We start from the raw sequence: 27,131 nt of genomic DNA, 5'->3' as shown, positions 1-27,131 counted from the left end.
CTGCTGCCGTGTTCCAAAAAGGTTTTACTGGGCCAGAGGAATTTGATGTGAGGCAGGCAGCATCTTACGCTGAAAGTCTGCTTTATTACCTGGAAGGCAATGCAACAACACGTCCAGCCAGAACAGAAGCATATGATCTTCCAGATCGAAAGGCGTTCGTTGTTCTTCACTGCTTGGCTATATCTGCTTCACCAAACTATAAAGCTGGTCGCCTGGCTAGGCTTGCCAGTCTCCAGGTGATAGCTGGAGATCTCCCAGAATTACAACTGATCTCCAGGCAATAGAGAAAACAGCTGCTTGGAAGGGTGAACTCTATGGAATTATACCTCTCTGAGGCCCCTCCCCTCACCAAACCCCACCCTCTTCAGGCTCCACCCCCCAAATCTCCAGGAATTTTTCCAACCCAGATCTGGCAACCCTATGCCTGGCGGAAGGAACATTTCTGCCCAGATTTCGTTATTGAGATCAAAATGTCAGAGAAGGCATGGCCGGCTATGTAGCTGAGCGCCATTGCTCTGCTCATTGCTGTAAGTTTTCTGGTTTCCTTGCCTTGACTTGTGGATTTCAAGATAAATCAAGCCTAGCACTGCCTCCCCTCTAGACTCAACTTAACTTTTGGTAGCATAAAAGGAAAGGAAAGGCCTTGGCAGCTGCTATTACAAGAGCAACGAATCACACACATCCTGCCAATGCCTGCTCCTTCCAAAATGATCAGAAAATAGGTCAGCGGCAAATTCAGTGATTGGCGTCCTCCTCCTCAACAGAGTCGCACCAACAGCATAGTTCATATAAAAGCTTAGTTTATGGTAGGCAGCAGAAACAAGAAAATGCAAGTTTAGGAATGCTGAACGTTCTGCTTGCTGGAAGAAGGAAGTAGAAGAGAGAGCTCTGAGATGCCGAGAAACGGTCAAAATTCTCATTCAAGGCATTCATAAAAGAGAGATTTATCCTGCATGTGAAGTACAAAGAATTTTTTGTTCCAAACATCTATGCTATTGACAGTCAAGGTTCTGAGATGGTTGCAAAATTAGTAATCGGTGATCGGGACTGTAACATGGAAGCCGACACGGATTCTGGAGTAACCGTCCCTGGAAAAAAATCCATATTTTGACAGCTGTTCCAGCACAATCTTTCCATGTTTCAAAAACCAGAGTATCACCTTGGGGACTACAATAGACAGACAGGTGAAACTCCTGAAATCTCCCATGCAGATATTCAAAATGGGATCCTTCACTGTTGCTCAAGGATGTCGACAAACACTTCTGTGAAAGAACTGGCCCACACTGTTGAAAATCAATGTGTGCCATATTGTTTGCGGGGGTAATGGAAAAGCTTACCAATTAGTTGCCATGTGTGTACTCAGAGCAATTAGGAGCATTCAAAGTTCTACGCATGAATTTACATCTGGGTTCTGCATAGGGTTGCCATCTCCAAGTTGGGAGATTCCTGGAGATTTGGGGGGTGGAACCTGGAGAAAGTGGGGTTTGGGGAGGGAAAGGACCTTGGCGTGGCATAATTCCATAGCGTCTACCCCCCAAAGTAGCCATTTTCTCCAGGTGAACTGATCTCTGTAGCCTGGAGACCGGTTGTAATTCCAGGAGATCTCCAGCCACTACCTGGAGGCGGGCAACCCTACAATAGCAGCCATTTGTAGTAACCCATGAAGCGTATCATTTTACAGAAGTTTGATGCAGAACTAGATCAGCTTACTGTTAAAAGAATCTTCAAACTGCTCCAACACACAAGCTGGGTCATGCCTATTGTTAATGCAAATTTGCATTTGCAGTAAGCAGAAATACACTGTAAATAAGGCAGGTAAGCAGGATTCACTTCCCAAGTGCCTACTACTTAGTTCCTGTCTGTTTTGAAAGAAGGAAATGCTTTTGCAAAGCTTGACCTAGCTCAAGCCCATCAGCACTTCATAATTGTTGACAATGTTGCTGATAAACTAAATGACTATCCCAGTGCTTGGAGCTTTCCATGTCAAGAGCCTCCAGTTTAGAATGTTGGTAAAATCTGGAAATTCTCAGTGGTTTACTGAAGCGCCACTAGCAGGAATCCTTGGGACCGCTGCTTGCGATGCAGTATTGGTGGTCATGAGTCTATCCAAAGGACAGGGCCGCTCAGAAAAGTTCGGCAAAGAGTTGTCCACCGAGCTAAGAAGGAAACGTCACTCCGCTTTCAGTATCACTTTCTGGGCAAATCGATTGATCTGGCAACTACCCAACTGAGGTAGCCTCTACAGCAAGATGCATACAAGATCTTCGAGCCTTTCTAGGTTGGCTGAGCTTTTTCACACCACATCGTCTTGAAAGATAAATCCACAAAGCAGAACCCTTTCGTCAAATGTAAATAAAGATAATCAGTGGAAGTGGACTCACCAGCATGATGAAGCCCAGGGCTTTTTTTCTGGGAAAAGAGGTGGTGGAACTCAGGACTGCACAATGACGTCACTTTGGGTCAGCTGGAACAAGGGGGGAGTTTTTTAAAGTTTAAATCACCCTCGGCGAAAATGGTCACATGGCCGGTGGCCCCGCCCCCTGATCTCCAGACAGAGGGGAGTTTAGATTTCCCTCCGCGCCAGTGGCGCGGAGGGCAATCTAAACTCCCCTCTGTCTGGAGATCAGGGGGCAGAGCCACCGGCCATGTGACCATTTTCAAAAAGTGCCAGAATGCCTTTCCACTGCGTTCCAGCTAAAAAAAAGCCCTGATGAAGCCTTTCCAAATGACAAGGAGAAATTCCTGAGTCTCTCAAGGACTGATGATTTGGCTAAGTGCCAAAACTGTCTGAAGTGATATGGTGACTGCTGATGTTGATACTCTTCTTGCCTTTTAACCTAAGGACATGGGCTCTACTGAGTGTGCACAGGTTGCTAAAGAAGCATTTTCAGTCATTGAAGAGATGTGAAGAAATCACTGAAGACATTATGTGTATGGCCACGCTTTTGAAACCAAAGTCAACCACAAACTGCTAGTTCACCTTTTCACTGAAGACGAGCCAACACACCTCTAATATTATCACAATGAGTGCACTGCTAGACCGTCATGTTCAATGCTTATAAGTACAACTCATCTACAAACCTTGGGAGATGATTGCTGCTCCCTATTACCTGAAAGCCTAGGGGTCCCGCCATCAGTTAATATGGCCCTGGATTTGGCCCGTTTGGGGCCCAAATCGGCCTGGTGAGACGTGCAAGAGCACTCCCATGCCCTGCGTGATGGCATCACTCCTGGGAGCGACTCCGTCACACCGCACCAGGAACACACCTGGAGGCCTGTTTTCCCACCTTTTCCCCAAGCCTGCCAGGTGAGGGGGGGAGGAAGGGGGAGAAGGGGATTCTCTGCCCCCACCATCCACGAAATGGATGTGGGAGCCGTTGAAACAATACGAATAATCATGCAGAAACTGAATGAATGACCATGATACAGTTTAAATTATTCCGTGAGCAAGTGTAAACGAAACAGGAACCAGCTAGCACCCTGTCGGAACAACCTATAGTCGAACGACGCATGGTCAGTTTCAGTGGCCCATAAATTTTGGGTCTAGTGGATATCATCTGCTGACAAAGGATTTTCTTCTTCTGATTTTTGTCTAAGGTGACGAGGAAAGGAGATTTACAATTGTATGGGAGAGTGCTAAGCACCTACCAGGACCGAAACGAGAGCTTGGACTTCTTTTTCGTTGAACAATAGAGACTTTAACAACAGCTGATAATATTAATATTTATTATGATATTTATGGAATCATGTATTGATTGTTTATTGCTATTTATGAATATTTATTCAAGGTCTATGATGTTAAGTGTATATTTATATACGTAGGAAGAGTTATTACTGGAGCTTGGAAATATATTTGGTATTATTAGGTTAGTTTTATATTGAGCACTTTTTATTATGTATATAAAAATTTAAACATTTAAAAGTTACAGGTTTCATATTTGGGGGATTTTGGGTTCCTTTTTGGTAGGTTTGGTTCCCGTGTAGCCCTCTTTTTCAGTCAGCCCACCAGGGGACCTGGCAGCCCTACACATGAATGAACTAGATCTCAAGTTCACCTCAGGATTAGATAATTTGCACAAGCAGCATTCTTAAATATCCGTTCAATTTATGTATGAAGTAAAACCAGCAAGCATTCAGAGGCTGGATGAGATCAGAGACAAACAAACAAACCCAAAAAGACCGTCCTGCCCATAAACCAAATGTCTCTTCTAACACTCCAATCAAATCCAGTAATAAAGATATCACCAGCCCGTGACGATTTATGGCTCATCACGTCCTCTTTTGTAAACACAACACTATATTGTATCTCCCGTGCTCAGTCACCTGAAGGTCTGCTGCCATTACACAAAATGTTGCCTTCTTGCTCCGAATGCTTCCGAGGCTCACAGTAGCCTTCCAAGTAACACTTGCCTCTGTGTCTAGCACATTTTTTTAATCCCGCCCTTTCTTCCTTTGAGAAGCTCAGAACACTTCCTTGAAGTTGTCCTCACACCAGTGTTGTGAAGTAGTTTAGGCCTCCCACCAGCAAGCCTCATTGTTCACAGAGAGAGATGACAACCAGCTATGGTTGCCAAGTCCCCTTACCCTCCCGGCAAGAGGGGGAGAACGTTGACACTTACTGTTCTGGTACTCCTGGGATACTCCTTGTACATGTGCTTCATCAGCACAGTGATGTCACTTCCAGGAAGTGACATCATCATGCAAGGCTGGGGTGCATGTGAATGCTTCACAGCAGGCCAATTTGGGGCCCAAACTGGCCCACTGTGAAGTGTGGGAGTGCTCTTTGGGCAGCGTGATGATGTCAATGTTGCTCCAGCCCCGGGAGTTCACCCAGGAGGCTTATTTCCCACCTTTCCCTCTGCTGGCCAGGTAAGCAGTGGTGGGGGGCAAAAGATGGGAGCGGGGGATTCCCCCACTGGGAGAATGGGATCCCTACAACCAGCCCATGGCCATCCATCAAGTTTCATGGCAAACTGGGGCTCTCTTAGAACTGAGTACAATGTGCTAATGATGAACCGTTCAGAGCAGAGATGTATAATAAATTTATTAAATTTATATCCTGCTTTTTGTCCATAGGGACCTCAAAATGGCGTACAGCTTTTTAATAAATACAGAAGAGTTAGCCATGTTAGTCTGTAGCTGCAAGATAGTAAAGAGTCCAGTAGCACCTTTAAGACTAACCAACTGTATTGTAGCATAAGCTTTCGAGAACCACAGCTGTCTTCTGACGAAGAGAGCTGTGGTTCTCGAAAGCTTATGCTACAATAAAGTTGGTTAGTCTTAAAGGTGCTACTGGACTCTTTAGAAAATACAATCTACTTTGCTCTCAAGTCTCAAGAGATTCCCTGCACTGTGCCCTCTTGGCAAGTGTAGAGTTTACAAAGCTACTGAGAACTTTTTCATACTTGTTCCCAAGCCTAACCCAGGGCAACCACAACTATGGGGCACTCATGGCAAGAGAGGAGCAGAGGTGATTTGCCATTGCCGTCTTCTATCTAGCAAACCCTTGGAGGTCTTCCTTGTTGGTCTTGTTGGTCTTCAAGGTGCTACGGGACTCAAATCTTGCTGTTCTATTGCAGACCAACACGGCTACCCACCTGAAACGATCTTCCTTGGTGGTACTGACTGTGTCCGACCCTGCGTCCAAGAAGCCCTGACAAGCACAAGCCAAGCTGGGTTACCCAGGCTCCTAGTGCTTGTCACTGTAATAAAAATGAAAGTGCAAACCTGTTTCAGTTTGCTTGTAATGCTGTATGCAGGGCCGGCGTGTCCTTGAAGGTGGGTCCAGCAGCTGCCTCGAGTGCTGAGGTTCTGAAGCGGGTGCTGGGGGCAGGGGTGTGTGCTACAGAGCTGGCGGTGGCAGCAGGACGGCTGGAAAGCCGCCCGCACCACCCCGGCCGCCTGCCACTCCTGGCCTGCAGCTGCTGCGCCCGGGTGGGAGTGCGTGCTGGTGGCGGCAGTGCGAGGCAGTCTGAGCCGGCAATCTCCCAGCCCTCCCACTCAGTTGCCCCATTCTGCCACCGCCGTCACCTGCACACAGCTGGGGTCGGCTCACAGCAGCATGTTGCGTGATGATGTCATGTGCAGTGATGTCATCATGCAGTCCTGGTGAGCACTCGCAGGGGCAGCAACAGCCCTGAAGCTGTCCCCGGTCTCAGGCGCCAGAAACTCTAGCACCGACCCTGGCTGTATGGCAAAGAAATTACAGTTTTAGAGTAAGAAGCATTCAGTATTGCCCATATAAAAGTATTTTATTCAGTCTCACTACACAAGTAATCTTACACAAGAACACTAAAGTATAGGGAGATGCAATACTAGCTGGGAAGGGTAGTTTAAAAAGATAGAGCCAAGGGCTCTGTCAATTTCACCTCTCTATAGAGCCCCCAAAGATCACTCCCCAGAGGGTTTGTTAATTTCCTCTTCACCTTTGAAAGGCTGTGTCAGGTGAAGAGGAAATTAACATACCCTCTGAGGAGCAATTTTTACCTGCTCTGTAGAGAGGTGACATTGACAGAGCCTATGCATCCCAGCTCACATTGCATCTCTCTTCACTTTTTTTTAAATTAATTTTTTTTATTATTGAAACTATATAAAATACAAACATACAATAAACACTAGAGGTAGTAAAATACTGAATACAAACAACAATGAATACGAACAGTAATGAAACAGTGTATAGCACACTGAATTACAAGAGGTTATAACTGGTGGTTATAGATTACATAGAGGATGTACTGAATGATATCTATCATAAATAACCTTAACACAGTAATACAATATTAATTTAGAGAGTGGATACAACTTATATATTTGCATACATATGAAAGAATTTCAAACCTGGTAGGGTACAATTATTTTCAAGGTTCTCAAAAAGTGGAAACCATTTCTCTATGAAGTTTGTAGATTTTGAGAAGTGCTCTACCTGAAACACTTTATCATATAATTTCTCTGAAATAAAGTGGTCCCAAATTTTTGGGTACCAGTTGTCAATTGAGGGAATGGATTTCGATTTCCAGAATGCAGCTATCGCACTCTTTGCAGCCACTAATAATGTGGCTATAAGGTCTTGTCTTTTCTTGCGTATCTCTCTACACTTGAGTGTCCTCGTGTAAAATGTCTCATGTACAGAGACTCTAAAATACATGCCGGTGTTTTGTACTCCCTGCGATTGTTTACTGTAACTTTTTGGTATTTACTGTCATTTGGGAGGAGTTACCTCATGAACAGTGCAATCCTATGCACAGTTACACCAGTCTAAGCCCATTGAAATCAATGGCCTTAAACTGGAGTAACTCTCCATAGGATTGCACTGGAATTGAAGGAGCCCCGTGGCGCAGAGTGGTAAGCTGCAGTACTGCAGCCCAAGCTCTGCTCACGACCTGAGTTCGATCCCGGCGGAAGCCAGGTTCAGGTAGTTGGCTCAAGGTTGACTCACCCTTCCATCCTTCCAAGGTCAGTAAAATGAGCACCCAGTTTCCTGGGGGGTAAAGTGTAGATGACTGGGGAAGGCACTGGCAAAACACCCCGTAACAAAAGTCTGCCAAAAAAAGTCGTGATGCGACGTCCCCCCCCCCATGGGTCAGTAATGACTTGGTGCTTGCACAGGGGACTACCTTTACCTTTTTCCTCATTAAACATTTTGCCTGGCTATTTTAAAAAATGTTTTGCAGTGAATAATATTTATATTGATGGTTGTTGTGGGTTTTCCGGGCTGTATTTCCAGTGTCACTGTTTTCCAGTGTCACAGACTGTGACACTGAGAGATCTCTGTCTTTTGGTACTACACCTCTGAAGATGCCAGCCACAGCCGCTGGCGAAACGTCAGGAACTACAATGCCAAGACCACGGCAATACAGCCCGGAAAACCCACAACAACCATCGTTCTCCGGCCGTGAAAGCCTTCAACAATACATCAATATTTATATTTTTGACAAGTCTTTTTACATGTCATATTATGATGCACATCCTTGGAGGATAGCAATGAGATAACTGGGGTTGCCAGCTCCAGGTTGGGAAATTCCTGGCAGTGTATAACTCTGTAGAATCTACCCTCCAAAGTAGCCATTTTCTCTAGGGGGTTGATCTGTATTGCCTGGAGATCTAATTCCAAGAAGAAGTTGGTCAGGTAACTTGTGTGTTAGCCACAAAGATTCTTACTATTCAAGTCCTTTGAGTTGAACTTGAAGATTTCTTCAGGGCCGCAGCTTGCTCCACAATCATGTTCCTGAGCATATTTATTCAGAAATAAATCCCTCTGAGCTTAGTTGTGCTTACTAACGAGCAGGGCTTTTTTTCAGTGGGAACGCGGGGGAACGGAGTTCTGGAACCTCTTGAAAATGGTCACATGGCTGGTGGCCCCGCCCCCTGATCTCCAGACAGAGGGAAGTTTAGATTGGGGCAGGGCCACCAGACATGTGACCATTTTCTCCGAGGGCAACCCACTGAGTTCCACCACCTCTTTTCTCATAAAAAAGCCCTGCTAACGAGTCCTGGTATGTGTGCACATAGGGTTGCAATTGTTATTCTCCCACAAATGGAAGCCAAGGCACATTTTTGTTTCTTTTAAATCTTGTACATCGTGCTTGTCATCACTGTTCATTGTTGTTGTTGGTTATTCTTTTGTGTTTTAAGCTGCCTCTGTGCCACTTAAGCATTATACATCAATTATACAAAACCGATGCAAAAATAACATGGAAGAATTTGGCACGAGCGAAGGGGAAATGGTGTGGAAATAAAAATCTGCAAGTTCATGTCTGACGTGAGAAATGGAATCAAAAGGCAGATATTCAACCTGAACCAGCTAGTTTTCAACATTCAGTCTCATCCTAAAAAATTAAAAATTTAGTCTCTTCAGTCTCAAGTACGAGTCGCTACTGCATTTCCCCTGCCCCTCCCCCTATGCTTTAATACCCTCATCTTTCTCCCTTCACTCTACTTGCTACCACTGTCAACAATAGAATTGTCAGACCCTTTCAGAAGAGATCCATCCTTTTTGGCTTACATTACAATGTGAACTACCGTTTGCACTGAAACAATTATAGAAATGTTAACCATCCCAACAGTGCCAGCCGCAATTTCAGCACATTAATGAATCTGCCACTATTGAGAGGGCCAATTTCCCCATCTGCATGTGAACTTCCCTCCCATGAGTATGTCTCTAGGCAGCTTCTGCATTAGGAGCTGGGAAGTAGACAGAAAACCCTGGGTCGGATCCTATCAGCTTTTCCACTGGTGCAAGAGGGAAGAAGGGCCCCTTTTGATCGTGGAAGGCTGTGACAGGGATTGTGGTACTTGCAAAGGCCAAAAGCCATGGGGATGAGGCTGCAGTAAGGAAGGGGGTTGGAGGAGGTTGCCCTTCCTCCCTCTTGAGCCACAACGTCCAGCTTCCTAGTCCATCCTATATCAGACCTGCAGCCAGGTACGCAGTGATGGGTTGGATTAAATGACCCTGGAGGTCCCTTCCAACTTTATGTTTGTATGATTGTATGATTCTATTATTCTTAACAATTGTGGGATATAATTGAACAAATGACACTACTAATGTATTATCTATATACAGGGCTTTTTTTCAGCTGGAACGCGGTGGAACGGAGTTCTGGAACCTCTTGAAAATGGTCACATGGCTGGTGGCCCCGCCCCCTGATCTCCAGACAGAGGGGAATTTAGATTGCCCTCTGCGCCGCTGGAGCAGTGCAGAGGGCAATCTAAACTCCCCTCTGTCTGGAGATCAGGGGGCGGGGCCACCAGCCATGTGACCATTTCACCGAGGGTGATTTAAACTTTAAAAAACTCCCCCCTTGTTCCAGCTGACCCAAAGTGATGTCATTGTGTGGTCCCGGGAGCATGCGCGCACTTTGCACACATTCATGTGGTACCAGGGGCACCACCTCCCACCAAGAGTTGCCCCCTGTGCTGGCAACCCACTGAGTTCCACCATCTCTTTTCCCAGAAAAAAATCCCTGTCTATATATATATAAAGACAAGTGTCCTGATTGACCCATCAACGCCCAGCCAAAACCCCTGGACCTAGAAACATGGAATTTGGGGAGAACATTCCTTTCATGATATAAACAACCACTAAGAAGGGATTTTAAGAAATTTGCCCTCTAAGGGAGTAAAAAGGGGTAAAATGTGTTTTCCCAAATGGATACAGCTTCCCTGTGTGGCTGGCAGGCTGCTGCCTGCTTGCGCCTCCACCCACTGCCAGCTCGGCCACTCTTCCCTGATTGGGCCAGCCTTTCAAGGTTATTTGCATATTTGGCCTGATTGGTCCTCCTCCCCACATTCTAAACAGTATGCAGTTGCTATTGGGAGTCATTGAATGTGTCCTGAGGTAAAATGCACCTCCCAGTTTTCCTCTCATAGTTCACTAGGGTTGCCAATCTCCCTGCGGGGCCTGGTTTCCCTGTGTGACTGGCAGGCTCCTGCCTGCTTGCACACCCCCCCTCTGATTGGTCAGCTGTGGAACTGTGTTCTGAGGTAAAAAATCAGGTAAAGGAAACTGCGGACAGTTGAAGAAAGGCAGTACAAGACTCCTGAATAGGGATAACATGCTTCACTTCATTCAAACACCTTTGTGAAGCTCGGGTACTATGCTATTATACTACAAAACCAACTAACACCCCCCCCCCAAAAAAAACAAAAAATGTTACATACCCATAAGTTTTATAACTGTATTTAAAGTAGATAAATACCATAGCAAAGCACAGGTATCAAACTAATAACTATATATTTCCCCCATCCCCAGTTTACATCCCAGTATTAAAGATCAGTCCAAAGCAAGGGCTGCCTTACAGTCATTCCTCTTCAAATGTCCCCGTCTGCTCGTAACTGTTGAGTTTTTCCTTGCAGCCCCCATGAGGTTGATTCAGACTAACAGCGCCTGTTTGTTTTTCTTTGGCAGGATCATCCGAACCAAAGTGCAGCAGCCCTTCCATCCAACGCCAGATGGTAGTGGGACAGGAGTGTCTGCACCTGGACATACTATAGGTAAGAGGAAACCCGAGAGGTGGAGGTGGGGGGGGCAGGATTGAAGCGATCTCATGCACACAGCGAAACAAAGCAGCAGGATGAGGTGTGAGAGAAAAGATGCTCACCTGCCTGTTTTAGGGCAACAAAAGGTCATCTAGCCGGTGCATAAAGGGTAGTGGCGCAAATTCCCCAATGCACACTCATGTTGTTGAATGTATCCGCTTGTGAGCCTCCAGCTTGGGCTTCTTTTTGCTTCTGAATAGCAAAGAAATCCTCTGTTTCAAAGCAGTTAGCTGCTGCTCTGTCCAAAAGCTCAGAAGACATGCCTTTCCAGCCTAGCCCAATTTCCACAATCTTGATATTCGCTGGAAGGAGAATCTCCCCTCCACACTGCTTGCTTAACACACACAGCATTATACCCTGCTGAGGTCCCATCCCTAAACCCCGTTCTCTCCAGTCTCTCCTTCCAAATCTCCAGGAATTTCGTAATCCAGAATAGCTCACAACTGCTCGTTAAACTTTTCTGCAAAACATGAATCAGAGTAAGCCTGTGCTTGCATCAAAAAAATTAACTAAATTGGTACGTATAGTTACATGGCCCTATCCCATAGTTTGCTATTGGGGTGCATGGAGAATAAAGGCCACGGAGCAATCTATTGTTAAACAACATGCAACAAGTTTTCATGTAGTTTAATGTTTCCAAGTATTCTGATTTGCCCTGTTTTTTCAGTATATTTTCATTTGCTATCCATCCCCAATGGTGGAATAGGATGGGTAATTTTGATGAGACCGATGAGAGAACGGCTTGGATTGCATTCACATCGAGTGCTTTCTGAACCAAAAATGCTCAGAAAATATAACAACGTAGGCAGTGTTAGGCAGTAGAGGAAAGGGGAGCAGAAGGGAATGCACTTCCCTCCCCAATATATGTCCATATTTCTTCCAGGGCCAAATTCGGGTTCAGGATGGGCCAAAGTTTTTTTTAGGCCAGCATCCTCTTTCTAGCGGTAGCCAGACAGATGTTCCCAGGAAGCCCACACGTGGATCAGGAAAGCAGTGGCCCTCCAGCTATTCCAACCTTACCCCCAGCCACCGATATTCAGAATGCGGAGTCTCTGCTTAGTAGAGTTGCCGGGTCCCCCCCGATCCCCACAGCAGGAGGCCAGAGGCCCGGCACCTATATTACTGTTGGCAACTACCTTACTGTTGGTGCTCCTGGCTTGTGCAATGACATCACTTCCAGGAAGTGACATCATCGCAGGGCACATGCCGCTCTGGGGGGCTGAATTAAGCCCAATTTGGCCCAAACCTGGGCCGATTCGACGTGAATCCAAGCCGGATTGGCTTGACTCAGGCTGCTGCAGGTGCAGGAGCACACAGCATTACCTGTGAGCACACCCCTGGGAGACACATTCCCCTCTGCCAGCCAGGCAAGTGGGGGCGGGGGGTGGAGGGTGGGAGTGGGGGAATCCCCCACCCCCAGCAGGGAACTGGCATGCCTACTGCTTAGTTATCTTTGCTTCATAACTATTGATAGGGCTACCATACATGAGGCTATCGAATCCTTTTGGGGGGTGGGGTGGAGTCTAACTAAATTACATGCAGACATATGTAAGATAATTCCAGGAGTTGCTCCCATTAAGGAAAAGCAGCTTTGGGAGTGAACAACTCAGGAGGAGAGGAAAGGGAGATGAGGTGCTTAACCCTCTTCCTACCAGTCATGGATGGCATTATACCCCACTGAGGTCTCTCCCCTCCCCAGGCTTAGAGCTGCCAGTCCCCCATTGGGGGTGGGGGATCTCCCACTCCCAGCCTCTGCCCTCGCCAACACTCCCTTGGCTGGTGATGGTGGGGGAGGCCTGGAGAATGGGCCCAGCTTGACAACATCAGTTTCAGAAGTGACATCATTGCACCCGGCAGCATGCTCCTGCGCTTCACAGGGGCCCAAATTGGCCCCTGTGAAACGTGGAAGCATGCCCATCGCTGGGTGTAATGACATCACTTCCCGAAGTGATGTCATCATGCCCACAGGGAGCACACATGTGAGCGGAGATCCCCTCCAGTAAGTGCCAGGAACCTGACAACCCTCGCCAGGCTCCATCCTCAAATCTCCAGGAATTTCCCAAAGCAGAGCGGGCAGCTCTTGGGAGCAGGGCATAAATAACATTATCATCATTGCTGAAGCAGGTACAAAGCTGCATAACAAACTAGAGGAGGGATTCATGTAATAAAGGCAAATAAGTAAAATATTATTAATAATCATCAATATATCGTTTACTGACAATAATAGATATCTTTTGCAAAACTTGTCAAGTTAGAGAGACGGTTTGATTTTGACTATAATGCTCCAGGCCTAGATTCATAGTACTATAGCAGGGTTAATCCCAATCTAAGGTCAGAAATACAATTACTACCTCCCCCCCCCACTGCCATATTTATGCATGATGTGTGTAAGGAGTAGAGATGGGCACAAACCGGAAAAAAACCAAACTATGCAGTTCATGGTTCGTCAAATTTCATGAACCACGAATTTTCACGAACCTGCCTCTGGTTTGTGAACTGGTTTGTTTGGTTCATGAAAACGTCACATCCAGGTCAGAAAATCATCACTTCCGGGTCAGCAGAAGGTCTGCAGGAAGTCCATCCCCTGTTGCCTAGGAAACTGATTGATTGGCACCAGGCTGTCTGCAGTGACGAACCAAAATATGAACCAAACGTACCAGCCTAAAAGTTCGTGGCGATTCATCAGAAATGGGATCTGACGAACCGTGGTTTGCGAACCACGAACCGGCCTGGTTCGTGCTTAATTTTGGTTCGTATTTCGGTTCATGCTCATCTCTAGTAAGGAGAGGGGGGAGTCTACCTGTTGGCTTTTTAATGTAAAGCATCCCTGCAGGGGCTGGTGGGAGAGTTGACAGCACCCAAAAAGTTAAATAAGGATGGGCAAGAAGAAGAAAACTTGACGTTGCTCTTAAAAGGGGGGCATTGGCTTTGCTGCAGTTCTGGGCAGATTTTAAAAGGGTTTCATGGGAACTCTGGGACTGGAGAAACATTTTGGGTCATCAGAGTCTGGTTGAATCAAGCTTCCTTCTCCAGAGTTGATGGCAGGGGAGATCCAGCCACCCGCTTTGTCCATGGCTGGTTAGTTGCTTCTTGTGAGCATCCTCTGGACTCAGCCAGCTGCCTCCAATGTAAGACTGCTAACTCCTCATGGGAAAATTCCAGGAGATTTGAGGGTTTATCCTGGGGAGGGGAGGGGTTGGGGAGGGACCTCAAAGGAGTATAATACCACAGATCAGTTGTAATTCTAGGGGATCCCCAAGCCCCACCTGAAAGTTGGCAATCTCACTGTAGTGCCCTCTTTCTCCTAGGGCTGCAGGTCTCGCAGCAGGGGCAGGGGATCCACTGCTCCCAGCTTCTGCCCCCTGCCCCACTCACCTGGCTGGTAGGGGGAAAGTCCCAGGAACAGTCCTGAGAGGCAAAAAAACTCCTATGCCAGTGTGCAGTGGGGGCATTCCTAACAGCTGCAATGACATAACTTCCTTAAGTGACATCATCATACCCATTGGCGGGCATGCTCCCATGCTGCACAAGGATCCCAATTACCCCCTGGGAATCGCAGGAGCATGCCTGCCGACAGTCGCAATGATGTCATTTCCAGAAGTGATGTCATCGCACCTGCTGGAAGCTCACCTGCACTTCCCGTGCTTGCAAGGAAATTGACCAGGGTAAGTGCCAGGTCCTCCCCCTCCCGCTGTGAGAGTAAGGGAACATGGAAAACCTTCTTCCTCCCCACCACCCCCTTAGCGTTGTCAAGTCCCCTTATACTCCCAGCAGAGGGGGGGATCCAGCACTTACCTCCAGTTTCTTCTGGAATCGGCCCAGCACAAAGCTTGGGAGCACTCCTGGGGCCTGCGTGATGACATCACTCTTGGGGTAGGCTTGCCAGTTGCCATTCCTCCGCCAGGAGCAGGGGATCCCCTGCTCCCACCTCCTCCCCCCACCCCCACTTACCTGGCCAACGGGAGGGCATGCCCTCCAGGCACCTCCTCAGCAGTGCAGGCACACCTCCAGGCAGCGCAGCGTGCCCTAATGTCCTGTCGAATCAGGCCCATGGGGGGGGGGATTCAGCCCTTTGGTGAGTGCAGTCATGCTTCCGGGCTTCCCTTTGACCTGCATGATGATGTCACTTCCCGGAAGTGATATCATCACGTACGCCCAGAAGCGTGCATGCACTATACGAAGCATCAGTGCAAAGCCAGCACAGGGTAAGTGTCAGCATCCCAGTCTCCCACCGGTGGACTTGAGGGACCTGACAACCCTACCTGGGAGTGATGTCATCACACTGCACTGGGAGCATTCCCAGAAAGGCTTATTCCTGCACCTTTTACCCTGAATGCTGGCGGGGGGGGGGGGGGGAGGCTGGGAGCAGGGGATCCACTGGAGTGGGGGTTACCAGTGCACCAGAGGATTGGCAACCCTACACCCCCTCCACTCCTGTCTTTTGAGGCCTTGGTGGGCAAAGAATAACCCTGATCTCCCCCCACGCCTGATACTAACATTTAAAATGAGAGGCTTGGAGAGAAGGAATGTTCTTCTTCATCTCCCATCATGACCCAGTAGACACTGAAATGTATTCGTGCAAGCCACTCCTGATCCTGACCGTTGCACCAGCTCAGGCGAGGGGGGGGGGTCAAAATAATCCCCGGCAACAAGCAATTTGAATACTAAAATAAGTACAATTTTTCCACAGTGGAAGCATAAGTTGCAGAAGATTGCTGTTCCTCTCCCCACCCCCCCACCCCAACCCAGGACAAAAAATACAGTTTAGCAGCCGCTGTGCAGTTATTGCGTAATGAAACAACAATCTAGAAAGGCCCCTGAGGTGGGAACGTCACCGTTTTGAGTCACTGGAGAACCATACTTTGGAGGTAGATGGCCGTGTTTTATCTGGCTTGGTTTCTTCCTCCTGCTATTAAATTCCCATCCAAGCTCAATGCTTCTATGACTAGCTGTGAGCACCAGGAGCTAATAGAATTCTGGCGTAGATGAAGCAAATGTTCTGGGTCAATGTTACGTGTTCTGTGGGGAAGTCGCATTCCAAACGAGCACGTACCGATCAAAGCAGAAGTGGCGATCGCTCCCGCAGCATGCATGTTACTGAAAGATGTGATAGCTGGTTGGCTATGATGAATCAACTCAGCCTTTAATCGCAGACTATAAGCTTGGCCGTCGATTAACCATTGGGTTAATCAAGGCACAATGGCTCTGGGACTGAGGCCACCAGGACATACCAGTTCCTTCCTTTGGCTTCGAATTCTGATTTTTAAAATTCCCTAGAGATGATTTTCTTCTTCTTGCTTGTACTGAAAAGATGGTTTTCTTTTTCGGGTGAAATTCTTGCTTTCCTTCTAATATTAAATAACTGCAGTTGAGCGCGCTAAGTCCAATTCAATATGCACTTTTAAAAGCAGATCTTCATAATATAGGATCTGAGGTTGTTTATACTTGTAATCAGACATGGGCACGAACCGCATTACGAACCAAAAAAACCCATGAACCGCCCACGATCCAGTAGTTTGGTAGTTCGTGAGCGTCCATGGCCAACGAACCAGCATTAGTTAGAGGTGCGGTTCAGTGCATTCTTCCGCGGTTCATGAAGCCAGACAGTCAGGCGCCATTAATCAGTTCCCTTGGAAATGGAGCCGGGGGAATGCCTGAACTGTCTGCACTCCTTCTGTTGCCCTGGAAACCCGAATGGAAGCCCAGCTTACCTTGATCGGCAGGTCTTCCTTCCAACCATGGAACTACAAAGTGGTTACAACCTGGGAGAAGACACCTAGGGGAGGGAGGGGGAGGGGGTGTTCTATAGACATGGGCACTCCAATCGCATCCCTGCAAAACCTGATAGGCAGCTCTGACGGCCAACCACAGACCTCCTGTGTTGCTCAATGGGATCTCAGCTTATAAAAAGCAGTGGGTTCCCAGGCTGGGTTTCATTTTCAGTGAGCAGTGGAGTGTGACAGAGCTGTTGCTTGCTACTTGCTAGCCTTTTGGGGAGAGAGACAGAGAGAGTTTAATTGGAGCTTGGATCCCTATTGCAATCTTGACCAAACTTGGGTAATGGCTGGTGTAGAGCTTGTTAAACACTACCCGGGAATATGGGCTCTCTAATTCCAACGGGGACCGTTCTGACGCCCACGAACCACAAACCTCGAACTGGTTTGGCAACGGGAAAAGTTCATTGAGGTTCGCTGTTTCGGGTTCGTCGTCAGCACCGAACCATGAACCACTGGTTCATTAAATATTTTCGGTTCGTGCCCATGTCTACTTGTAATCATCTTGACACTGTTATCTCGCTATAGCAGAGTGTACAGACTCTTCTGATATAGTTTAAAAGATACTTTCTCTTTCTGACAATGAGCTGTAGTTTTGTTTTTTAAATCCTTAAGTTATCTCACAAGGGAAACTTTCCCTTGTCTCAGTGGGCACCTTCATTGAAATTTTACAATACGTCACTCTGTTTACATTTTGCAATAGTCTTGCTGACAAAGCAGCTAAAAGCTAAAAAGTTAATCAATTATTTTTATGTTAGTAGTCCTAAGAGGTAATCTTTTTGATTATGTTACTATAGGTATTAGGCTACCTAAGGGGGACACAGATTTGTACAATGGGAAAGGACTGCCCAGCTGTTATTCATGTTAGGAAACAGGTTTGGGAAATCAATTGGTTAAAATAACTGTATTCGGGGCTTTTTTCTGGGAAAAGAGGTGGTGGAACTCAGGACCATACAATGACATCACTTTGGGTCAGCTGGAACAAGGGGGGAGTTTTTTAAAGTTTAAATCGCTCTCAGTGAAAATGGTCACATGGCTGGTGGCCCCGCCCCCTGATCTCCAGACAGAGGGGAGTTTAGATTGCCCTCTGCGCCGCATGGTGCAGAGGGCAATCTAAACTCCCCTCTGTCTGGAGATCAGGGGGCGGGGCCACCGGCCCTGTGACCATTTTCAAGAGGTGTCGGAACTCTGTTCCACTGTGTTCCAGCTGAAAAAAAGCCCTGGCTGTATTGACTATATCCTGCAAAGCATAGTCAGAAGCATTAGGTAGTTTTTAGCCTGTCCAGGACAGGCTAAAACTGAGAGTATTGCCCCAAAGCTGTCCTGAATATGAGGTGATTCTATAGCTGGTCCAGAGTTTGTTGGATACATGAAACAGAAACAAGGGACCTTGGATTAACAATAACTGAGGGGATCTGATCCAGTGGAGGGGCTGGGGGAAGAAGCAGTATCCCTGGTTGCCAACTGGCCAGGAAAAAAAGTGACCTGTCCTTTGAGTATAGGTTTAATGTGCAGAAATCTGCATTGAGGGATTAGAAACAAGACAACGGGCCATTTCCACACATTTTACCTGCCTGCAGAACATCACGAGAAAGACCCGGAAGACAGCATCTTCTCGCACAAAATCACGCCAGGAAGACGCTGTTATCCGGGAGTTTTGCGTGATGGCCTTGGAAATTTGTGGAGATTTGGGGGCAATGCCTGGGGAGGGCCGAGTTTAGAGAGTGGAAGGAACTCACCAGCAATGTGAAGCCCTACAGCTCACCCTCCAGAGTTGCCAGTTCCTCCAAATGAACTGATCTCTGTAGTCTAAACATCCGTTCTAATTCCCCACCTAAAGGTTGGCAACTCTAGTCAGAGGTCTGCCACAGGAAGGGGAGAATTGGCAAAAATCACACCCTTCCATCATCAGCAATAGGCCATCTACCTGCTGGTGTGGGTGATCTATAAAATTTAAATATTGCTAACAGGCACGGGCATTATATCACTTCTGGGGAAAACCTCGATGTGATGGCCTGTTGTCTAGGAATTGCCGGAAACTCTATAGTTTTACCATAGAGTGTCCAGCAATTCTTAGAGTGATGTAAAGTCACTTCTGGGTTTTACTGAAAGTGATGTAACACTGTTGTGTTACATTACTATTACTATTACTATTTCACAAAATCCTCTGTTTTGGCCCTTGGATAGCAAAGATTTGGGATCATGCATTGGCTAAAATAATGGCTCGTTCAATCCTCTGTTGGTTTGGCATTCATCTTATATTGATAATCTGAGAAAATGAACAGAACAATGATGGGTTTTAATTACTGTTTCCTATTATATGAAGTGTAGTTATCAGTTGTAGCTGTTTAAAGCGCTTCTCCCCATTCACTTTGCTGAGTTCTCTCCTTCCCTCCCTTTCTCTTCCTCCATCTCTCTCTCTCTTTCTGTCTCTCTCTTACACACACACTCACATAAACACTAAGCTTTGCAACCAAAACACAACCCAAGGCAAACTTATGCAAATCTGATTTCAGACGTGCTGCACGTGGCCTATGGGGTTATGAACTGAATGGTTTCCTCTTAACATTTTTGCCCACTGAATTGGAGGATTTGTACTGGAGGAGCCCAGGCAGTGTTGGATACCCTCCAAGAGCACGAGGCGTTGGGCTTTCCACGCGTTGTTAAAGGGACGGCCCACTCACTGAACGCTGGCAGCTTTCCCCCTTGACTCCAGATGTCTCCATTTTCAAAACAGTTGCAGGCTATTTGGCTTCTGTTTTTTTGCTGCCTTTTTGGGACCGTGGGAAAGTGCGCTCCCAGAAAAGGCACCAAAAAACCGGAAGCCAAACAGCCTGCAACCGTTTTGAAAATGGAGACATCTAGAGTCAAGGGGGAAAGCTGCCAGCATTTGGTGAGTGGGCCGTCCCTTTAATGACATGTAGAAAGGGCACTTGAGAAACTGTTTTTGTTTGGTATTGGTTTGCCTTGGGAGTCCTTTTTGTTCGGGGAAGGGCTCACCAGTTCCTTGTGGTATGCCCTGGGGTGTGTTACCAGGAGAGGGATTTTGAAAGGGATTCACCATGCCCAAGGCTTCTGGAAAGGCATCTTTGGGCTTCGTCTGTAGTCGAGACATGCCAGCCATACTATAGAGGAGCAGGGCCAGAGCTAGGGAGCATAGTGTTCAACCTGCTGGCAGCTACTCTCCTCATGGGCCTTTCTCCCTTTTCATTTTGTCCAGTTCCCAGTACAGCATCCCCTCCCGTCTCCAGTGCCTCCAATGATCCAGTGGGTTCCTACTCCATTAACGGGATTCTGGGGATTCCTCGGTCGAATGGCGAGAAGAGGAAACGTGACGAAGGTAGGGGGAGGGAGGGGCTCATCCCCCCTTTCCTTTTCTTTTTTTCCTGTTCTTTTCTCTCCCCCCACCCACCTCCATCCCTGTTGCTCTACTCCCTTCATTCCCATTCTCTCTGCCTCCTCTGCCTCAGGGAGCTCCGGTTTTGGAGCAAGACTTGCAGATGCTTTGCATATGAAATTAGCTTTAGAGCAGGCAGAAAGTCCCTGTCTAACTTTGCTGGTCTGCAATATCTTACACAACAGGCTACATTTTGCAGACAAACTAGTTGGCTGGCAAAGTGGACCAAATTCCCTCTTCTCTGTTACTAAGGAGGACAAAATTCCCTTGTTTTGCTGATTGAACTCTGAACTGGCAGAAAGGTAGCATTCCAATCAAAGCCGGCAAGAGGGTAACCCTGAAAAGATCCATCAGTCATAGATGCTTCTAGTATATTCGTTTTTCCAAAGCAGTGCCATTGTATTTAAAACACGGCAGAGTGGGTGCTCCATTTTGTTGTTGTTCCATTTTGACCACGCCAGAGAGGAGAAAGGGATTGGGAGCCTTCCTGCTCCCTTGGAAAAATTCATATACAAACTAAATAATTACGATTCTTGTAATGATTGTTATCCTCTTCCCCTCCTCAGCTATGATCTTGCATAGCAGGAAATTGAAAGAGGCCCAGCTAGTGTTCAAGTGGAGCATTAATGAGCCATAGGGAGCATGCTCATCTCTGTGCATGGAAGCAGAGCATGGATTCTGATTTATAGATGGGAGAGATCTGGGGTCCCCAAATAGGGTACTTCACAAGAGCAGCACAACCTTAATTCAGAGAAGCCCACCCAAGGCTTTGAGAGGCATGGTTTCCCAACGTCATAATCGCTGCCTCCCCGAATCAAGAAACAAGCGAATCGAGCTTTGCCATACTTCTGGCCCCCAGGCCAAATGTAATTAAGACAAAGCTCAGGAAAAAAATGTTTGCAAAGCTCGCTCTTGATTGAGTCAAGCAGCTCAGTGGGGAGAGAATTAAGTGAGACAACATCATTTCAAGCCCCCAAGGGAATCAAAACCCCCTGCTAGAAATACATAATTGCTCCGCTACCTCAGGCACTTTCGGTGAGCTCCGCTTGGAAAGTATATCGATTCAAACTTATGCAGATGGGAACACTGGGTATACTTGTCAAGCAGATAATATTTTACCGGTCCAGCCTGTACAACCATATACGGGCAAGTAATCCGGCTGTACCAGGGCCTGAAAAGCCAGGAAACTTCAGAGCCAACTAGGTCCTCTGGTGGGGGCAGGGGATCCTCCTATCCCAGGCTGCTCATCCTGCTACCACTCACCTGGCCAGCGGGGGAAGAGGCTTGGGAACGGGCCTTCAGGGGGTCCTCCTGGCGTGGCGTGACAATGTCACTCCCAGGGGCACAAAATGGTCCAGTGTGAAGCCTGGGAGCTCTCCCAGGGCCTGCGCAATGCCGTCACCCCCAGAAGTGATGTCTTCACGCCGCGCTGGGACCCATGTGCACTTTGCATGCGAAGACGTCTTAGAGGTAAGTGCCACACACACCCTCCTGCCGAGAGGGTAGGGTTGCCAGCTCCAAGTCTGGAAATTCCTGGAGATCTGGGGGGTGAAACCTGGAGAAAATGGGGTTTGGGGAGGGAAAGGACCTTGACATGGCATAATTCCATAGAGTCCACCCCGCACCCCAGAGTAGCCATTTTCTCCAGGTGAACTGATCTCTGTGGCCTAGAGACTAGTTGTAATTCTGGGAGATCTCCAGCCACTACCTGGAGACTGGCAACCCTACGGGAGGGTAAGGGGACCTGGCAATCCATCAGATACAGATTTTTCACTACAGAGACCCCTCTGTGATCAGCCATATTCCACTAGGTTATACCTAAAGTTTCCCAGATTCTACGCTTTCTTTTCCCCAGTGGGATGAATTGATTCTGTCAGGCCTTGACCATCAGGTTCTATCCTGCACAGAGATCCAGTATTTTGGAAATCAAAAAATTGCCAGCCCCGTGGGGAGTTCACATGCTCTGCTTTCCTGACCCAATCTGTTTCATACATTACCATATTTGAAAAAGGGAAGGCAAAATTTGCTAAACTAGGAACTGTAAGTCTAACATAAAAATGTTATAAACCTATAAAAATAGGGTTTAATTTATATTAGTCATTTATAGGTTGTAATGGCTCATTATTGCCCATTGTCACAGACTTCTCTTTTGGGGAGAACCTGGCAATTTAGGAGCAACGACTCTCAACAATTGATAACTGCCCAGTTTATTATAACAAATAATAGTTTTTCATCAATATCAGTAAACGGTTTACATATAAAACTTTTTTCAGAAAGCTTCATTTTATGTAGCACATTTTTATCCCACCCTTACTCCAAGTGCATCAGTCTTCCTTTCTCCACTTTGCTGTCGCAACAACCCTATAAGGTAGGCAAAGTTAAGAAAATGTGACTGGATTACAATCACTAAATTTTGTTAGTCTTATAGGTGCTACTGGTCTCTCGCTCTTTTCTCCTGGCCTACAATCGCCCAGTAAGTTTTGTGACTGGGGAGGGGGGGCTTTCATCGCTGCACATTTAAGAGGAATAAGGTCAAACTATTCTACGGATTCTACGTTCAATATATCTATCAACCATTTGATTTCTACCTTTTTTATGAACAGACTGGCTGGAAATACCTAAGTACAGTTACTTTACCGTTTCCTTCACTTTACGTTGCTTTTTTAAAATAAGGCTTTTCTGTGTCGTTCAGGTCATTCTCAGCTTAGAAAAAACTCATAAATGCGAAAAAGAATGGGGGTGAATATAAAAAATAGATTTATATGATGCTTAAGTTCAGCATGAGAATTTGGCTCACCCTCCTCCCCGAGTCTGGAGCATGGTTGCCAGGAGGGGGTCTTAGCAGAGGGGATGCCACTTCTCTCGTTTCACACATGCCTTTCATGTTCACACATGCTTTGTGGACTCCTGATGGTGTCACTTTAAACTGGAAGTGACAGTGTCTCATCTAGGTCGATTCGTTAGGAATCAGCCCAAAACATAGTGCTTTGGCTATGTTTTGGGCTAATTCCGAAACAATCAGCCCGGCTGAGAACCCGTCCCTTCAGGTTTAAAACATAAGTGATATCATCAGGAGCCTGTAGAGCATATGCGTGCTATTTTGTCATGTGGTCCAGCCAGTCTCCCAAGACCTTTCCCCTCTCTGAAGGCCAGGGGGAGCAGCTAGGTGCAGCAGAACTCACGTCTCCAGCGTGAGTGGCAGGCAATCCCCCAGGGGTTTGTCCGGTTGCCTGGCGATTGCTGGTGATTGGTGGGAGATGGCAAACCCTCTGGCGATCGCCTGCCATGAGCAGGCAACCTGGGAAAGCACAGACCATGTGAGCTCCTAGTGGGGCACAATGATGTCACTTCCTGAAGTGACATCATCTCTCTGGCCACAGGTGTGCTCATGTTGGGGTCAAGTTTGGGTCAATTTTGAGGTCAAAGGGGTCAATTTTGGGGTCAAGTTGGAGTCAAGTTTGGCCTCAAATGGGCCAGAATTAGCCCCGCACAAAGCACGGAACCACAAAGTTAATTCTGGGTCCCCCCTCCCATTAGGAGGGTATATAGAGGCCTGGGAACCCTACCTCAGCGGGGCAAGGGGGGGCTTGCAACTTAGTCTAAAGAGTTGTGGTGCTTCCTTCACAAACTTCAGATGAAAAAATTTTAAAATAATAATGATAAGTTTTAAAGTTTATTATTTTAAAGTTTTAAAATAATAATGAAATAATAATAATGAAATAATATAATAATGAAAGATTTAAAATCATAATAATGAAATCTAATTGAAATCTAATTGAAATCTAAACTTAATACAGAACAGACTCAAGAAGTTACTGTCCTTCCTCTCAAGCACTATTAATTTATGACAAGATATGCCCACACCCTTTTTACTCCAGAAAGAATGGCAATCCGAATAAGGTATCCAAATAAATCTACAGTGCACATGAAGGAAATAGATCCGGAACAAGAAGCAAAAAAAGAGTCTTTACAGTCACCACCTCCGAGGTTATATCTCATGAGAGCCAGTTTGGTGTAGTGGTTAAGAGCAGCAGGACTCTAATCTGGAGAGCCAGGTTTGATTCCCCACTCCTCTGCTTGAAGGCAGCTGGGTGACTTTGGGTCAGTCACAGCTTCTCGGAGCTCTCTCAGCCTCAGTGAGGCTCAGTGACAGTGTCATGCAGTGCTAGGAGCGCGTCCCCGGAAGCCCATTCCCCCACCTTCCCCCTCACCAGCCAGGTGAGTGGTGGCAGGAGATGGAGGCTGGGAGCGAGGGATTCCCTGCCCCCACTAGTGGACTGGCAACCCTATGTAGAAAAGGCTGCAAGATCTACAGAGGAAGTTTCCCTCTGCCCTCAGTCTCTCGCTACTCACCCCAGACTGGGGGCATCTCTGAGCTTTCAGAGAAGTACAAATTAAACCTGCAATTAATTAATTAATTAATTAATTAAATAATACCTCCATTTTCTGTTGCCTTCCTCACGATTTTACATTCTGGGGTTTTCCGCGCAGGTTCCCCCCCCCCCTCTGTTCTGGCCCCCCATACTGCTTTCATTTATCCCGATTTCTGCACTTTTTTTGTCTTTAGTTTTCACTTCCTTTTTTTCTTTTCTTTGTTTTGTTTTTTCCAGGTTTTTTAGACCACCTTCATCCTAATCTTTTTCTGGAAGCTGATTTTTGAATTGATTTCCCCCCCTCGTGTGTAATGTTCCTTTCAGTTTTGTTTGTCCTGCCCACTCCCAGCCACTTCCAATCCACTTTTCGACGACAGGCCATCATCAAACCACTCATCCCCTCATCCCCCCTCCTTCCTTCCCCCCGCTTTTGTTTTCTATCTTTTTAATTGTCATTTTCATATTAATATATCAACCTACCATTGTACTAACAGATGCAACAAAGTCTCTGAATTCTCCGCTTTTATTTTTTTTAAACAAAGTAAGTCTCTAGCTCCTTCCATTGCAGAGATATGCCTTTTCCCTTATATCTCTGCAAGGGAAGGGGCTAGAGAAAGCTGGGAATTCAGAGAACCTGCTGCACCTTTTATTACAACATTCGGTTGATATATCGGTATGAAAATGACAATTTAAAAAAATACAAACGCTCTGGCGGCCCAGGGAAGAGGGGGAGTCCACTTCTGGCACCAGAAAAATCAGCGTGTTCTGAAAAGCACTGAGGCTCTGGGCTGTATCCAAACAGAGGTTGGCTTGCCTGGGTGGTGCTGAGCTCTGCCTCCGTGCTCTCTGGTTTGAACTTCAGGGCGAGGGGCTCAGGTATTGGTAGCAGAGCTGCTTCCCTTTTAGGCTACCCCATACGAAGGCTTCCCCATGTCTTCATCTTCAGCCTTTTTCTTCAATTCAGCCGTTATATCGATATAGCGATATAAGCCTTCACAAAAAATAAAAGGGGATGTGCTGTGATGTCACCGATGATGTCATCGATGATATCACCCTTGCTTGAAAATCCTCAACGAAATAAACTGACTCCACAACTGTAAAAATGTTGAGGGAGGGCAGACGTGCAGAAGAACCAGGGCTTTTTTTCAGCTGGAACACGGTGGAACGGAGTTCCGGAACCTCTTGAAAATGGTCACATGGCTGGTGGCCCCGCCCCCTGATCTCCAGACAGAGGGGAGTTTAGATCGCCCTCCGTGGAGTTCTGGAACCTCTTGAAAATGGTCACATGGCTAGTGGCCCCGCCCCCTGATCTTCAGACAGAGGGGAGTTTAGGTTGCCCTTCGCGCCAAGCAGCGCGGAGGGCAATCTAAACTCCCCTCTGTCTGGAGATCAGGGGGCGGGGCCACTAGCCATGTGACCATTTTCTCCAAGGGCAACCCACTGAGTTCCATCACCTCTTTTCCCAGAAAAAAAGCCCCGAGGAGAACCATACCCAAACCGATTCCAATGCTTAGGGACGGACTGCTAAGAAAATCAGGAATAAGAACTGTGCAGAAGAGTTCTCTGTCTACCCCACCTAGCTAAAATCCTTTGCAACCATTCCCTCTGTCTATCTGTGCCTGAAGATCTTTTGTATGTAGCCCAGGCTAACCAGCCTTTTTACATTCTTTCTCACGTGATTTATCTAACTACTGTAAAGATCCTTTGCATCCTTGGATGGAACTATCAATATGAGACAATGAAGCACAATTTCGATTGCCTTCTTCATGTCCTCTTAGAGTCTGATGTGTCCATATCTGGACCTGTCCCCCTCAGATACAGAGAGATAGCATCATCCGCTCAGAAATGCAAGCAGTATGATGCCGAACCTCCAGCTGTTTGCATGGAAAATTTAAATAAATGCATACAGCCCACCCCATACTTTTTTATTTTCTCAGTTCCTATGATGAGTTAATCCCTCTGACTATTATACACAAACACCAAATTGGAGCACTGGTGGATCTGGGATCTTCAATGCTGCTTTGGGCCTTTTAGACAAAAATTCAGACTGTTTTTAAACAGACTGTTTTTAAACAATAAAGAAAAATCCCCGATAACCTTTTGCATTTTCCATTCTGCACAAAGGCATTGTTCGCTCCATCTGGCCAAAGAGACCTTTGCGGCCCCCAGTTCACTGTAGTAATCTGGCTAGTTCCCAGGTGTTCTCTAATGACAATCCTGGTTGGATTTTCTGCTACAGTTCCACCAATTCCTTCTCCGCAATAACGTTGCCAGTTTCTCCTGGCCTGCGATCCTTGCTAGGATCCTTCATCGCATTTGGGGAGGTACTCTCTACAGGACAGGATAGGATAATTTCCCAAGTATTGCCAGAAGGGTGATTACAGTGCCTGCGTTAGAGTGGCATTCGCAGCCGAAGCATGTCTGTTATCAGTGTCACTGGGAATAAAACCCACAGCAGTTTTGATACATCGTTAGCATAATACACAGATTGTAGCTTTCAGCGGTGGTAATGATATCCCCAGTGAGGATGTAGGAGGGAGGCCAGGTTCAAAG

General features: G+C 46.7%; 1 protein-coding gene across 4 annotated transcripts in view; it reads left to right on the top strand.

The window, feature by feature from the left end:
• PAX2 (paired box 2) overlaps positions 1-27,131 on the top strand; it is a 166,076-nt gene that overhangs the window by 59,998 nt on the left and 78,947 nt on the right. For all 4 annotated transcript variants that reach the window (XM_054982858.1, XM_054982859.1, XM_054982857.1 and 1 more), the window contains exons 4-5: positions 10,904-10,989; positions 20,029-20,148. In XM_054982858.1, the coding sequence (XP_054838833.1) occupies positions 10,904-10,989; positions 20,029-20,148 (206 nt within the window). The remainder of the gene's footprint in view (positions 1-10,903; positions 10,990-20,028; positions 20,149-27,131) is intronic.

Source organism: Eublepharis macularius, chromosome 6 (genome assembly GCF_028583425.1).
Source record: "Eublepharis macularius isolate TG4126 chromosome 6, MPM_Emac_v1.0, whole genome shotgun sequence".
NCBI lineage: Eukaryota > Metazoa > Chordata > Lepidosauria > Squamata > Eublepharidae > Eublepharis > Eublepharis macularius.
The sequence above is the reverse complement of the archived record's forward strand: the minus strand, read 5'-3'. Positions and strand labels throughout refer to the sequence as shown.